General features: G+C 40.2%; 1 protein-coding gene across 1 annotated transcript in view; it reads left to right on the top strand.

Moving 5' to 3' along the window:
• Positions 1 to 14951, top strand: part of LOC121711271 (interferon-induced GTP-binding protein Mx1-like) — a 36005-nt gene that overhangs the window by 12279 nt on the left and 8775 nt on the right. The window contains exons 5-7 of the mRNA XM_042094695.1: positions 1588 to 1817; positions 13439 to 13541; positions 13643 to 13839. Coding sequence (XP_041950629.1) covers positions 1691 to 1817; positions 13439 to 13541; positions 13643 to 13839 — 427 coding nt within the window. The 5' untranslated portion in view covers positions 1588 to 1690. The remainder of the gene's footprint in view (positions 1 to 1587; positions 1818 to 13438; positions 13542 to 13642; positions 13840 to 14951) is intronic.

Raw genomic sequence — 14951 nt, 5'->3', positions numbered from 1 at the left:
TAAAATTATTTAAATATATATAAAAGGATATATATGCATATACATACATTTATAAATATCCAAATACAAATATAAAAATGTGACATACAAATAAATAAACAAATTTATATAAATAAACGTGTCTGTAAATATATTTTCGAGATTTGAAAATAAATATGCTTGACTTTGTATGTGGAATCTGCATTTGTGAATCTCCTTTTTGCTTTTATGTCGATGACGCAATTTTGAGTGTGTCTGAGAGTGAGAGAGAATTCAGAGTGACTGAATCTTTATGTATCCATTTTATTTCTTAGGATAGACTGAAAATCTCTCTCCGTCCAGTAAGAAACTGGATTAGTATCACAGATTTGATTAAATTAAAAGAAATTGAGGAGGATAAAATTGTTCTACCTTCATCAGATGACCTAAGAATATGTTCTTTTGCCAAACCTGGTAGCAGTTTCAATTGGCCATTTTGTTCCATCAAGCGTGACTAGCTAATTTTCAGTATGTGCTATGCTGCAAATTGGCAGAGAACAAAGCTGATATCAGTATTGCATGTTTTTATTGGAGCCACTGCGAGGAAATTCCCTCTTGCTGTAAACTTTAAACTTTGAAATCATTCGCTGAAAAAGGGGACAGGAAACAGATTCAAAGAAGCTGTTGAATCAATTCTGATATTAAAGCACAAAATATGATTTTTTTTTTGTAATTTGCTAATGCACAACCAATATTACCTGTATTAGCCTATAGTCCGGCAGCCATGGGGTCAGACCTGGTTTTGTTTGGGTTTTTTTTTGTTTTGTTTTGTTTTTTTGCAGAATCTTGTAGATCTCTAAGATTTGAGAGGGGGCCCAGTGATATCCCTTGGGCAATTTTGTATATTAACCCTTTCTTGGTCAATGTGCTGAAAATAAGGCAAGACAGATGAATAGTGTTAAAAAATTAACTAGCAGATATCACTATGAAACTTCCCCAATTGATTACTTACATTAATATGAAAATAAAATGTTACACGTTTTCTGTAATTTAATGTTTAAATATGAAAAAGACAAAATCATGAAAAAAAATATTGAGGTCAGTTACCCATATGCCTTGTCTATTGAGGTACAGTATGCTTAACCATAACTGTCAGCTTTGCACTATTGACATTCTAAAATGCACATTGTGCAAATAACTAAATGTGAACCGATCTGACAAAATGAGTCACAAGTCGCACATTCTAATTTTGAGATACAGGCCGATTACTACAAAAAACATTGAAAATATTGATTTTTCTTTTTCGATGTTATATGAAAGAGGCATTCAAAACTAATTTCATTAAGTTTCATAGTCAAGACAAGAATGTAAAGTTCCAAAAAGATGGCGGGAGACCATAATTCAAAATTCTGTATCTTGACAACAATTTAACAACAATAGAGATGAAAGTTCAGAGTTTTACTGAGTAAAGCAGTGATCTTGCAGGATAACATTCTGACTGAAGATAATAAAATATTAAAGATAATAAAAGATAAAAGATTTTTATAGTTGTTTCTTTTATCCATTCCATTATTACACACATCATGTTGTATCGGGTATCTAAATTGTCAATGTTTATTCTTTTCCCAGACCAATGCTTTGACAGCTATTGGCATCTCTACAGTTGACCCACTGCATTCAATTGTTGGCTTTGTAAGCCCTATATAAAGACGGACCAAAGGTAGACTCTTCCATGGCCCTGCCTGCCATAGCTGTGATTGGAGACCAGAGCTCAGGGAAGAGCTCTGTGTTGGAGGCGCTGTCTGGAGTAGCTCACTGTATACATTACAGTATACACTACACATCATCAGAAAGAAAATGTGCGCTCAACTGAGTAAATTATGCACTCATTTTTACTAAATTGTGGTCTCATTTTACTAGAGTGTGCGCACAATTTAGTATATTGTTCTCATTTTCCTATATAGTGCTGTGCTCTCATTTTACTAAATTGGTCTCATTTTATAGATTGTTTGCTAAATTTAGTTAATTGTGTGCAGAATTGACTAAATCGTGCACACATTTACTAAATATTTTACAAAAATTAAAATGAGAGCACAAATTTGTAAAATGTGTGGTCAAAAATGAGTGCACTATATAAAACATGCCCCCGATTTAGTAAAATGAGCACACATGTAGGCTGCTTGCTTGTGCTGCACTTGCTGTTTGAAGCCAATGGGTAAACAGCCCGGTGGAAACTCCTCCTGGCACGGTCACGCTACAAGTGCCCCCCAAATAATCCATTTAAAAACGAAATGACCTTAAGTTACCCCATACATACTTTGTTGCCTCTGGAAGCAGCTGACGACTCGCACGATAGAAAGAAAACATTATAGGCTACTGCACCATATCAATGATGCCTAAAGTATTTTAAACGCGTTTTCTCACGCACACCGTGTAAAAACGTTGTGCATCCTTGTTTGATAGGCCCTAACACACTTAACCTTATGTCATAACCAAATGACAAATGCGTTTTGTGTCGTGTTACATGTCTATTGCTTTAGTCTACTTGCTCAGCTTAAAACCAAGAGTAGGCTAGCCTAGGCCTATTTTTTGTCCCATTATTTGAAAGCAGTGTAGGCCTATTAGGCTACAAATTACGTTGCAGGGATTAACTCAGCATAGACCATATTGCTGAGCAATAGCCTACTAATTATAGTGTTATTGTCCGTTGTTAAGACAGTATAATGTGGGCTTTCAAAACATTTATGCAGTTTGCAGTAGGCCTGTTTGGTGGTGGTGAGCCACAACCTTGAAAAGGGTGCAAAGGTTGTGGTTGCTGATATCAGCTGGTTATCCCCAGATAGCAAAATCAGATTGGCAGAGGACCGCTGGTAATGTAGGTTTGAAACCAGTTTAGAGCATTATCAGAGAGACCCACCCACTTCGCAAGGCGGTGAATTAGGATGCTATGATCAATGGTGTCAAATGCCACACTCAAATCCAGAAGAATAAGAATTGAGACTTTGTTTGAGTCAGTAGCCAGTCTAAGATCATTAACTATTTTTACTAGAGCCATTTCTGTGCTGTGATTTGATCTAAAACCTGATTGGAATTTTTCAAGGATACTGTTTTCGTTGAGGAAGGTATTTAACTGATTACAAACGACTTTTTCAAGTACTTTGCTCAGGAACGGTAGATTTGATATAGGCCTGTAGTCGCTCAGATTGGTATGGTCAAGATTCGACTTTTTTAGTAAAGGTTTCACAACAGCAGTTTTAAAAGCAGTTGGAAATATACCTGTTTCTAATGAAGTGCTAAAGAACATTAATTTTGGGGGGCTGTTTTTGGGTGTACTATCAAACATATTACTTGTGTTACCAATTGCCTCCCTTATAGAAATGACTTTGTTTTTGAAGAAGTCTGCACATTTTTTCGCATCTTAGAGAGGATGCCTGACTGAGTGTATCAAAAGGTGTTTGATGCAATAGCCTATCAATGGTGGAGAACAACACCCTAGAGTTTCCACTGTTTTCAGCAATTACCTTAGAGAAGTGGTTCCTTCTCTCATTCTGAATAGCTCTATTATAATTTGCTATTTTTTCTTTTAGAATGGCACAGTGAATTTGTAACTTAGTTTTTCTCCATGTTCTCTCAGCTTTTCTACATGATCTTTTTAGATCATGGATATTTTCGTTCATCCAAGGTGTCAGTTACAGGGCCTTTTTTTAGTCTTTAAGGGTGCCACTCTTGTCAAGCAGAGCGCCTAATTCATGATTGAGAGCCTCTACCATTTGATCAATGGGATGATGTAAAATATCTAAATTTATGGAGTCTATAAGAGCTATGAACTGCTGTTCTGCTCTAATGTCCAAGAGTCGCGATTTCATTGCAATTTTGGAACAAATTTTTGGAGTATGTATTACTATATTAAAAGATACACAATAACGATCAGACATATTTATATAATTTACTGATAAGTCTGTGACTTCTATCCCTCTAGAAATTACTAGATCGAGGGTGTTGCCAAGGTTGTGGGTGGGTCCTGTAACATGCTGCTTTAGCTCTAAAATGTCCAACACATTAAGGAACTTACTGGCTTTAGCATCAGTTGTCTTATTGACATGAATATTAAAGTCGCCATTTACAATTATCCGATCATAGCTAGTGATGATGAGCGACATAAGTTCAGAAAACTGGTCGAGAAAGCCAGTCCATAGTTTAGGAGGGCGATATAAGGTTAATAGAAGTACAGCTGGGTCAGCCTTCAGAGTGAGGGCAATATACTCAAAGGAAGCGAATTCGCCAAAGTTGACTCTAGTGCAGCTATATTTGTTTGAGAGAATGGAGGCAATTCCACCGCCTCGTTTGCCTTGTCTAATTGAGTGGAAGAAATTATAATTTGGGGGACAGGTTTCAGCAAGAACTGAAGTCAGCCAGGTTTCAACAAGAAACAGAAAATCCAATTTTTTTTTCACTAATAAAATCATTGATTGCCAAGGTTTTGGTAGTAAGTGCACCTATATTTAGTAAGCCCATGTTAGCTGAAAATGCCTCTGGCTTTTGAGGAATATGCTGAGGTATGGAAAGAATATTTGTCAGGTTTCTAGTTTTAAATTTGTCTTTTCTTTTTACTATATACGTTGGGTAGAAATCAACGTTGAAATAGAACTATAAGCATAAGTAATGCTATTGCATGAAGCAGCTTGATCTATGGTAGTAGTATTGTATGTTACCCTGCAGAAAACATTCTCAGACCCATCCACATGTATAATGCCATTCAAATCAATACCTGGGGAGCGTGAATCTGTAATATTTTCTACAGAATGTCAATGCCTCAGTGTGGACGCTATGTTGTCAGAGAGTAGCCTGGCTCCATGTTGGTTTCGGTGGAGACCATCACGCTTCAGTATACTGGGCCTCTCCCAGAACAAGCCCCAGTTGTTGACGTAGGGGATGCTTAGGGAAGCGCAGTAGCGTTTGAGCCAGGTGTGGAGATCGAACAGTCTGGACCATCTCTCACCACCTTTTCTGTAGGTAGGGAGAGGCCCAGAGATGACAAAGCGTTTTTCTGTGCCCATCTCATGACGGTGATGAGAGTTTTGTAGTTTTTCTGCAGTGCTACTGACTGCTTATCTCTGATGTCATTTGTGCCCACGTGTACGATGATGTTGTTGACCTTGGTGTGGCAGGCCAGGATGCTTGGGAGTTTCTGCTGGATGTCAAGGACCTTGGCACCAGGGAAGCAGTAGACCTTGGAGGGACCGCTACGTGATGGGGGAATGCAGAGGTCTCTAACCATGGAACTGCCGATGACCAGGGTGGAGGTTGATGAGGTCCGGGGAGGAGGGGGTCGGGGGGGCGCCGACTTTAAGGAGGGACCAGGATGGTTGTCTCGGGGCAGGAGGGGCTCCTCATCCTCGGTCAGAATGGCGTAGCGATTTTCCAGTCGTATAGGTTGGGCTGGGCCTGAGTGCCGTCCGGACCGTCTGCCATGCTTGTGATGCTGGTGGTGCAGTTTATTGTCGGAGACCTGCAGCCTTTGAGTAAAGTGGAAAGCCCAGCGTTCATAAACTTAACTAGATGTACCGCATAGCGGTACACAATATGACCGCCGCTCAGTCCTGTACATCCGTTCCGCGAAAATAAATCACACTTCAATTTGTCTCCATATTTTACTCCATCCCCCACTCTTGAAACTTTTGTGTATGCTTGTTTGGCATGCCTGAGTGTGTGTGTGCGGCTGCACAGAAAGTACCCTACTGGTGCTGAAAAGGTGAATAGATTGTAGAATAGCCAAAGAAGATGTAGAATTGTTATAAAACCTTTAAAATCTCTAAACAATCACAAGTAGGGCAGTTCATCACAGTTCATCCATTGCAACTGGATTGATGAAAGGTCACTTACACCTGTAGGCTACATTGTATTTGGGAAAAGCAAAAGGTATCAGCATAATGTTATTTATTTATTTATTTATTTATTTTTTATGTATTTTTAAACAAAAACATCTCTGTCAGTTCCATGCCGTTTTCAACAGCTATCAAAAACAAAGGTCATTTTTGGATGGATGGATTTTTTGTGAATGTTTCTTCTTCTACATAAGATTTTAGTCATCTTTAGTTCATGTAATACTTTATTGTCAATGCACAAATTAAGTAACAGTAGTCTGAAACGTTATTGTTAATGCACAAATTAAGTAACAGTAGCCTAGTCTGAAACGAAATGCTGTTTTACATCTAACCAGTGGTGCAAATAACTGACATGTCCAAATGGGCCTTGATGAAATGCGTCGCTAGACTGTTCATACACATTTTAACGGGCCAAAGTTGAAGAGCTTTTGTCCGTTATTGTTAGTGCAAATATAGGCTGATTCATGTTCCCTTGCATTGTTTAACTGAGGTCCATGGCTAGTCTGGCTTTCATCAGACCAAGCTCAATCTTTTAAGAAATCAAAAAATAAATAGCGGGCAGATCAGGCTGAGTTCACCCAGCCTAGTCCATAGGCACCCGATATTGTTTAATTTTCCGATTGAGATATACACGCTCTGGCTATTCTAAATGCAAAAATGCATCAGGGAGTTATGACAAAACGGTAACTAACAAACTAGATCCTAATATAAAGCTGTTAGCTTCCCTAAGCTACAGGTAGGATTATAAGGTAGGCCTATTGACAACATAAATTGTCAATAGGCTATGCTGGCGACACAAATAAAATCTCCTTTGGAAACCAATGGCTTACGCCTTACAGTATCAAGCGGACTTAAACTGTGATATCGTGGCGAAAAGTTGTAATAACATTCACGCAGCTCCATGAGTCAAGGAAAGCGCGAATGAAGTAGCCACTTCTAAATGGGACCCACTACACAGTAGCTTAAGGTGTTTTGCTAAAGCAGCCATAATGAAATGAAGGTGTCATTGTTTGGATACTTCACACACACGTGCTTTTTAATTTCACAGACTACAACTACCAAGCTGTAATCAAAGCACATCGATTCCCCTCTCACACCCTGCACGCACTTAAAACAAAATAAACAGGCGTCTCAGTCTCACGCATGTATAGGCAAAACTGTATCAGACCAGTGTAGTGTAACGTTGGTAAATCTTCCATTGCACAGAATGATTTTGTAGCACGTGCAATAAATGACAGTCGAAAGATACAAACAGTGCTGCTATACATTTGCTTGGTATAACCGCATTTATAGTTTTCTACAAATGCAATAAATCAAATGCCTCCATCACTCAACCAACGCTAACGGTAACATTACCTAGGTCCTTATTGATATTACAAGATTAACGTACCTGCAGTAAAAACCAAGCATGTCCGATAAACATCCTCAGATTTATTTCGGCTTCAAGAAGAAATGGGAATTACACTTCATGTGAACATCGTCCTATCCTTATTAGATGTTCGCTGCGGTAAATTACAGTCCTTGTATGAAGCGTCCATTGTTTTTTCCAACCCACTTTTAACTTCCAACAAAATTACGTCTCACTGCAACGATGCGCCATCTAGTGGACAAACGACTACTTCTCGCCAATACTGAAAATGCAGCCATGATGATGATGATGAATATTTATTTTGGCTTTCTTTTGATCCTACTGAATTTCATTTTTTACCGGGGGGGGGCAAATCACAAATGAGTGATTATGAGCCAGGTTGATGTGGGCCCTTGAGACCAACATACCATAAAAGATTCACAGAGAACTGTGTCTGCCCTACCCTCCTTTCGGGGGGTCCAGTCCAGCGGGGGGGCTGCAGATGAAAACGAAAAATGACGGTTCCATGCTATCCATGTGGGGGTACATGCCCACCAAGTTTTGTGTATCCCGGTCTTTCAGTGTCCCGGGAATCCTTGTTGGTGTATGTCACTAAATGTACACATAAATTATTTTATTGTAAGGCCCCCCATGAACGAAAGTACACAAAACTTGGCATGCATTCAGAGGGTGTCATAATGATCCTACACTTTTAATTTTGTGCAGTTTTGACCTTGTAAGCCAGAGATATTGAGATGAAAACACCTAATTTTTTGCTTTTTAATTTTTAACTAGGTGGCGCTATACATGAAATAAGTGGTAATGGGATGGGTTGACATGCCCCCTTAAGACCAACATACAAAAAAAAGGTGGACCTCCTAGGCCCTACGGTTCTCGAGATATTCACAGAAAACTGTCTCCGGCCACCTACAGGCCAGTTGGTGTATAGTAACATAAATTAATTTATTGTGTGGCCCCCCATGAACGGAATTCCACAAAACTTGGCGTGCATACAGAGGGTGTCATAATGATCCTACACTTCCAATTTCGTGCAGTTTTGACTATGTTAGGTCACAGATACCTTCAATTACACCACCTCATTTTTACTTTTTTTGTGTTTAACTAGGTGGCGCTATACATGAAATGAGTGGTTATGGAATGGGTTGACATGGCCCCTTGAGATCAACATACAAAAAAAAAATGGTCCTCCTAAACCCTACGGTTTTCGAGATATTCACAGAAAACTGTGTCTGCCCTACCCTCCTTTCGGGGGGTCCAATTCAGCGGGGGGGCTACAGATCAAAACGAAAAACGATGGTTCCATGCTATCCATGTGGGGTTACATGTCCACCAAGTTTCGTGTACCCCGGTCTTTCAGTGTCCCGGGAATCATTGACGGAAATTTGGGCATGCGAAAAAGAAAAAAAAAAAAAAAGAAAAAAAAAAAAAAATCTGACTAAACCTATATGACCGCCGCTTCGCTGCGCGGCGGTCATAATTAAGGGATTGCAGCCATCCAGAAAGGTGCCATCCAGAAAACAAGTACAGACACTGTTAAATAAGAAATTTAAAGAAAACATATCTGAACTTAAAACTGAACTGTCTGAGATCGATTCTGTGTGCACAACAGCAGATTGCTGGTCAGCTGTGAACAAGGCATTTATAGGCATCACTATCCACTGGCCAAACAAAACTTATGTGTCTAAGAGATACTCTGCAGTACTGGCATGTTGGCAGATTAAAGGAGCAAATACACATGATGTGTTGGCAAGATTATTGTCAGATGTAAATAAAGAATTCAAAATCCATAACAAGGTTGTGTGTACAGTAACAGACAATGCTGCAAATTTTGTCAAAGCGTTCAACTGTTTTGGGATGGATGTTGCTGTTGATACTGAAGTGCCAGAGACAGTTGTTCACTTTGATGAAACTGAAAGTGAAGATGACAATGAACCAGTGTCAGCCTTTGTTGCCACCAATGAGAGCTCAGATGAAGATGACCAGATGGAGCCTGAGCCTCTCTCAGGTCTGGATTATCCCTCTCTCCCCCCTCACAGAAGGTGCATGGCCCACACCTTGAATCTAGTGACCAAAGATACGGAAAAAGTAACTGAAAAACGCTACAAAACAATGTCGAGGGCTGTTTTTGCAAAAGCATCTGCTCTGTGGAACCTGGTTAAGCGAAGTACAAAGGCTTCTGATGTTGTGGAGGAAAAGCTTGGGATTGGCTTTGTTGTGCCAAATGACACAAGATGGAATTCAGTATTTCTTGCCATGGAGCGACTCTCGCATAGCAACACTAACTACCAAGGCAGAAATGAACGTGGTGGAGGTCACCCCTGAAAATTATGCTGTCAATGCCACTCCCCTACATGACGAGCTGATTGATGATTTTGGCTTTTGCCGATTCTCTCTCTCAACCATCACCAGCATGGAGCATTTGGAACCTACCCTGGAAATCCAATGGAATTGTCTCTGTGAGACACTCTGGCAATGAGCAATGATGCACATTACTTTTTCCCCTTGCATTCCGGGGAACCAGCTAAACTGATGAAGACAGCGCTGCAACGTTGGAGGACAGTACACATTGGTCATAGTGTTATCAGATTGCGTCGAAGTCCGAAATCATTCAGAGTAAACATGGTCTAGTGTTATCCAATTTCGTGCAGTGAGATTTTTAAATGCATGCTTGTTGCCGCCCCTCGAGTTGGGCCATTACATTGTTCGTGGCCAGACCCTTAATCTTTCTAGATTACCAGGGTCTGGATTTTCCAGGCTATTTGGAACCAGCTCTGTGCACGAATGTCCCTGTTGGGCTCCAGTCCATTGAGTGTCCTTTGGAGTAGGTAAGACTGTTTTTAGTGGCAGGCTAGCACATACCGTTGACTTGCGCTAGCCTAGCACCTGCGAACTCTGCAATTAGAACGACTGGATGAAACGTGTTGAAAACGGTCTCCACTGATAAATATCACACTTGCTTACTTGGAAATGAGGTCCTATGTCCAAAATCCTGAACCACTCCTTTAAGAGCCTATGTTGTACATGTAGAAATATGTCTTCTGAAGGCCTAAACAGAGCCCAGACAAAAAAACATTTTGATCAACTTTGAGGGACAGCTTTGAACATGCAGGATCATCCAGACCAAACGTGACGATTTTGCTACATACTATTCCTACAGTACATGGTTTAGTTCTTGCTCTATGGGCTTTGACAAAAAACAAAATCGAACGAAAGCCAAACAAAATCGACACCCGCCTCCCCCTGTAGAACTGGCTGTATCTTGGAAAGTATTGATCTTACATAAAAGTAATTTTACAGTGTGTCTCCAGGGTAACATAGGTACACCTGGTAATTATGACCGCCGCGCAGCGAAGCGGCGGTCATATAGGTTTAGTCAGAATTGTTTTTTTCTTTTTTTTTTTTTTTTTCTTTTTCGCATGCCCAAATTTCCGTCAATGATTCCCAGGACACTGAAAGACCGGGGTACACGAAACTTGGTGGACATGTAACCCCACATGGATAGCATGGAACCATCGTTTTGATCTGTAGCCCCCCCGCTGAATTGGACCCCCCGAAAGGAGGGTAGGGCAGACACAGTTTTCTGTGAATATCTCGAAAACCTTAGGGTTTAGGAGGACCATTTTTTTTTGTATGTTGATCTCAAGGGGCCATGTCAACCCATTCCATAACCACTCATTTCATGTATAGCGCCACCTAGTTAAACACAAAAAAGTAAAAATGAGGTGGTGTAATTGAAGGTATCTGTGACCTAACATAGTCAAAACTGCACGAAATTGGAAGTGTAGGATCATTATGACACCCTCTGTATGCACGCCAAGTTTTGTGGAATTCCGTTCATGGGGGGCCACACAATAAATTAATTTATGTTACTATACACCAACTGGCCTGTAGGTGGCCGGAGACAGTTTTCTGTGAATATCTCGAGAACCGTAGGGCCTAGGAGGTCCACCTTTTTTTTGTATGTTGGTCTTAAGGGGGCATGTCAACCCATCCCATTACCACTTATTTCATGTATAGCGCCACCTAGTTAAAAATTAAAAAGCAAAAAATTAGGTGTTTTCATCACAATATCTCTGGCTGACAAGGTCAAAACTGCACAAAATTAAAAGTGTAGGATCATTATGACACCCTCCGAATGCATGCCAAGTTTTGTGTACTTTCGTTCATGGGGGGCCTTACAATAAAATAATTTATGTGTACATTTAGTGACGTACACCAACAAGGATTCCCGGGACACTGAAAGACCGGGGTACACAAAACTTGGTGGGCATGTACCCCCACATGGATAGCATGGAACTGTCATTTTTCGTTTTGATCTGCAGCCCCCCCGCTGGACTGGACCCCCCGAAAGGAGGGTAGGGCAGACACAGTTCTCTGTGAATCTTTTATGGTATGTTGGTCTCAAGGGCCCACATCAACCTGGCTCATAATCACTCATTTGTGATTTGAAATAAATCTGAGGATGTTTATCGGACATGCTTGGTTTTTACTGCAGGTACGTTAATCTTGTGATATCAATAAGGACCTAGGTAATGTTACCGTTAGCGTTGGTTGAGTGATGGAGGCCCATTTGATTGATTGCATTTGTAGAAAACTATAAATGCGGTTATACCAAGCAAATTGATAGCAGCACTGTTTGTATCTTTCGACTGTCATTTATTGCCTGTTTATTTTGTTTTAAGTGCGTGCAGGGTGTGAGAGGGGAATCGATGTGCTTTGATTCCAGCTTGGTAGTTGTAGTCTGTGAAATTAAAAAGCACGTGTGTGTGAAGTATCCAAACAATGACACCTTCATTTCATTATGGCTGCTTTTAGCAACACACCTTAAGCTACTGTGTAGTGGGTCCCATTTAGAAGTGGCTACTTCATTCCCGCTTTCCTTGACTCATGGAGCTGCGTGAAAGTTATTACAACTTTTCCCCACGATATGGCAGTTTAAGTCCGCTTGATACTGTAAGTCGTAAGCCATTGGTTTCCAAAGGAGATTTTATTTGTGTCGCCAGCATAGCCTATTGACAATTTATGTTGTAAATAGGCCTACCTTATAATCCTACCTGTAGCTTAGGGAAGCTAACAGCTTTCTATTAGGATGTAGTTTGTTAGTTACAGTTTTGAATAGAATAGAATAGCCAGAGTGTGTATATCTCAATCTGAAAATTAAACAATATCGGGTGCCTATGGACTAGGCTGGGTGAACCCAGCCTGATCTGCCCGCTATTTATTTTTTGATTTCTTAAAAGATTGAGCTTGGTCTGATGAAAGCCAGACTAGCCATGGACCTCAGTTACAAAATGCAAGGGAACATGAATCAGTCTATATTTGCACGAACAATAACGGACAGAAGCTCTTCAACTTTGGCCCGTTAAAATGTGTATGAACAGTCTAGCGACGCATTTCATCAAGGCCCATTTGGACATGTCAGTTATTTGCACCACTGGTTAGATGTAAAACAGCATTTCGTTTCAGACTATTGTTACTTAATTTGTGCATTAACAATAACGTTTCAGACTACTGTTACTTAATTTGTGCATTGACAATAAAGTATTACATGAACTAAAGATGACTAAAATCTTATGTAGAAGAAGAAACATTCACAAAAAATCCATCCATCCAAAAATGACCTTTGTTTTTGATAGCTGTTGAAAACGGCATGGAACTGACAGAGATGTTTTTGTTTATAAATACATACAAATAAATAAATAAATAACATTATGCTGATACCTTTTGCTTTTCCCAAATACAATGTAGCCTACAGGTGTAAGTGACCTTTCATCAATCCAGTTGCAATGGATGAACTGTGATGAACTGCCCTACTTGTGATTGTTTAGAGATTTTAAAGGTTTTATAACAATGCTACATCTTCTTTGGCTATTCTACAATCTATTCACCTTTTCAGCACCAGTAGGCTACTTTCTGTGCAGCCGCACACACACACTCAGGCATGCCAAACAAGCATACACAAAAGTTTCAAGAGTGGGGGATGGAGTAAAATATGGAGACAAATTGAAGTGTGATTTATTTTCGCGGAATGGATGTACAGGACTGAGCGGCGGTCATATTTTGTACCGCTATGCGGTACATCTAGTTTTTTCCGAATTTGTTTTGAGACCTAAGTGCGTGGGCCCTGGTTGAATTGACGTGGAATGACCTGTAGGTTAGGTGAGCTATAGATTAAATTTGGATATTAATAAATCAACATGTGTGTCTGTTTCTCTTTTTAATACAGACTATTCTTTATCAAGAACAATGGACAACTGGAGTGTAGTGCTTGACGAGGAAATATGTAAGCAAACTCCCTTAGCGACTGCTGAAGAGACACCAGAGGAGGAGTATGCATCATAACTGTTCCATTCAACACATCAGTGCACACATTGTAATTAACCCATATGTTTGAATAGTGTTGTGTTTCTTCCCTTTACATGTATCTCAGTAAAAAAATGGAGGGAGTACTCCATAACCATTTCAGAGAGCAGGTTCATCCATATTTAGAGCTTATCGACTCCCTCCGTCTAATGGGCATCGATAAGGATCTGGCCCTGCCTGCCATAGCTGTGATTGGAGACCAGAGCTCAGGAAAGAGCTCTGTGTTGGAGGCGCTGTCTGGAGTGGCTCTCCCCAGAGGCAGCGGTGAGACTGTGTTGCCAGACTAAGAGAGGTTCTTATTCACCTTATTCCGCGAAACAGGGGGGGGGGGGGGGGCATCTTTGTCCACTTTGTGTTCAAACTCCCTGTTGAGCAGTACATCCATTGCGATACATTGAGTTAACAGAGTTCTATCGAGATGACTGGCATCAAATTTTATGGGTCATCCTAAAGTTAGGAACGTTTATTTAGAATTTTGGTGACTTAGGACATTTCTATTATACACCTTTGCTATCGGAAGTTAGGAGAACACTGACTTAGGAGCAGTTGTTTTGTAATGACTTTCTAAACATAGTTACCATGGTTACCAAACAGATAAGATTAGGAAGTTAGGACCTTTCCGTACTACGGCCCTGCAGTAAGTGTTTTGGTTTTAGCAGTTTAGACAGTAAGATAATGCATTGGGTATTCGGTAAAAATAAAGAAAGCACTTTATACAAATATATTATGAACTATGTATTGACATACTGTGCTGAGAATGGGCAGTCCGTCTCTAAAATATATCTCCATACGATACGGGAGGCTACCGCCGCATATAATCTACCCACTCTGTAGAGGTGAATAGCCTTGGGTGGCGAAGTACATTTCCTCCCAAGTTAGCCTCTCCATCCTCTTCTGCCGTGTTATCCCAATGAAGCTAGCTGGAACTAGCCGAACAGAAGATTGAACACAAGAAGGAAGAAAATACATTTCTTAAATGGGCATGGTGGAATAAGGGGAATAAGCACAGCACAACAGTACTTTCTCAATTTTGCTTTCATGTTTGCAATGTTTATCCCTGGTTTGTCTTGGTTTGGTAAAGGTTGCCATTTAAGGAATATTCCAAATCCAACTTAGAAACAAAAGTTGAATACATGTATTTTTATTAGTGGGTTAGTCGGAGCAAGCTAGAGTTTAGTTTATTATTATTATTCTGGTGGAATGCTCAGGATTTGAATTTCGATTATGACATCACAGCTCTAACTGCTAAAGCCTTGATTGCTTGCACCTGGCAGAGTTCTAAGCCTTCTGGCAGCTGCCTAATTATGAAGCTGGGCTGGGCTGTCTGTGGCTATGTTTACACGTGGCTGGCTATTTTTATAAACAGACATTTCACC

The sequence above is a fragment of the Alosa sapidissima genome, chromosome 6 (genome assembly GCF_018492685.1).
Source record: "Alosa sapidissima isolate fAloSap1 chromosome 6, fAloSap1.pri, whole genome shotgun sequence".
NCBI classification, from domain to species: Eukaryota; Metazoa; Chordata; class Actinopteri; order Clupeiformes; family Clupeidae; genus Alosa; species Alosa sapidissima.
This window is presented reverse-complemented; position numbering and strand designations above follow the sequence as displayed.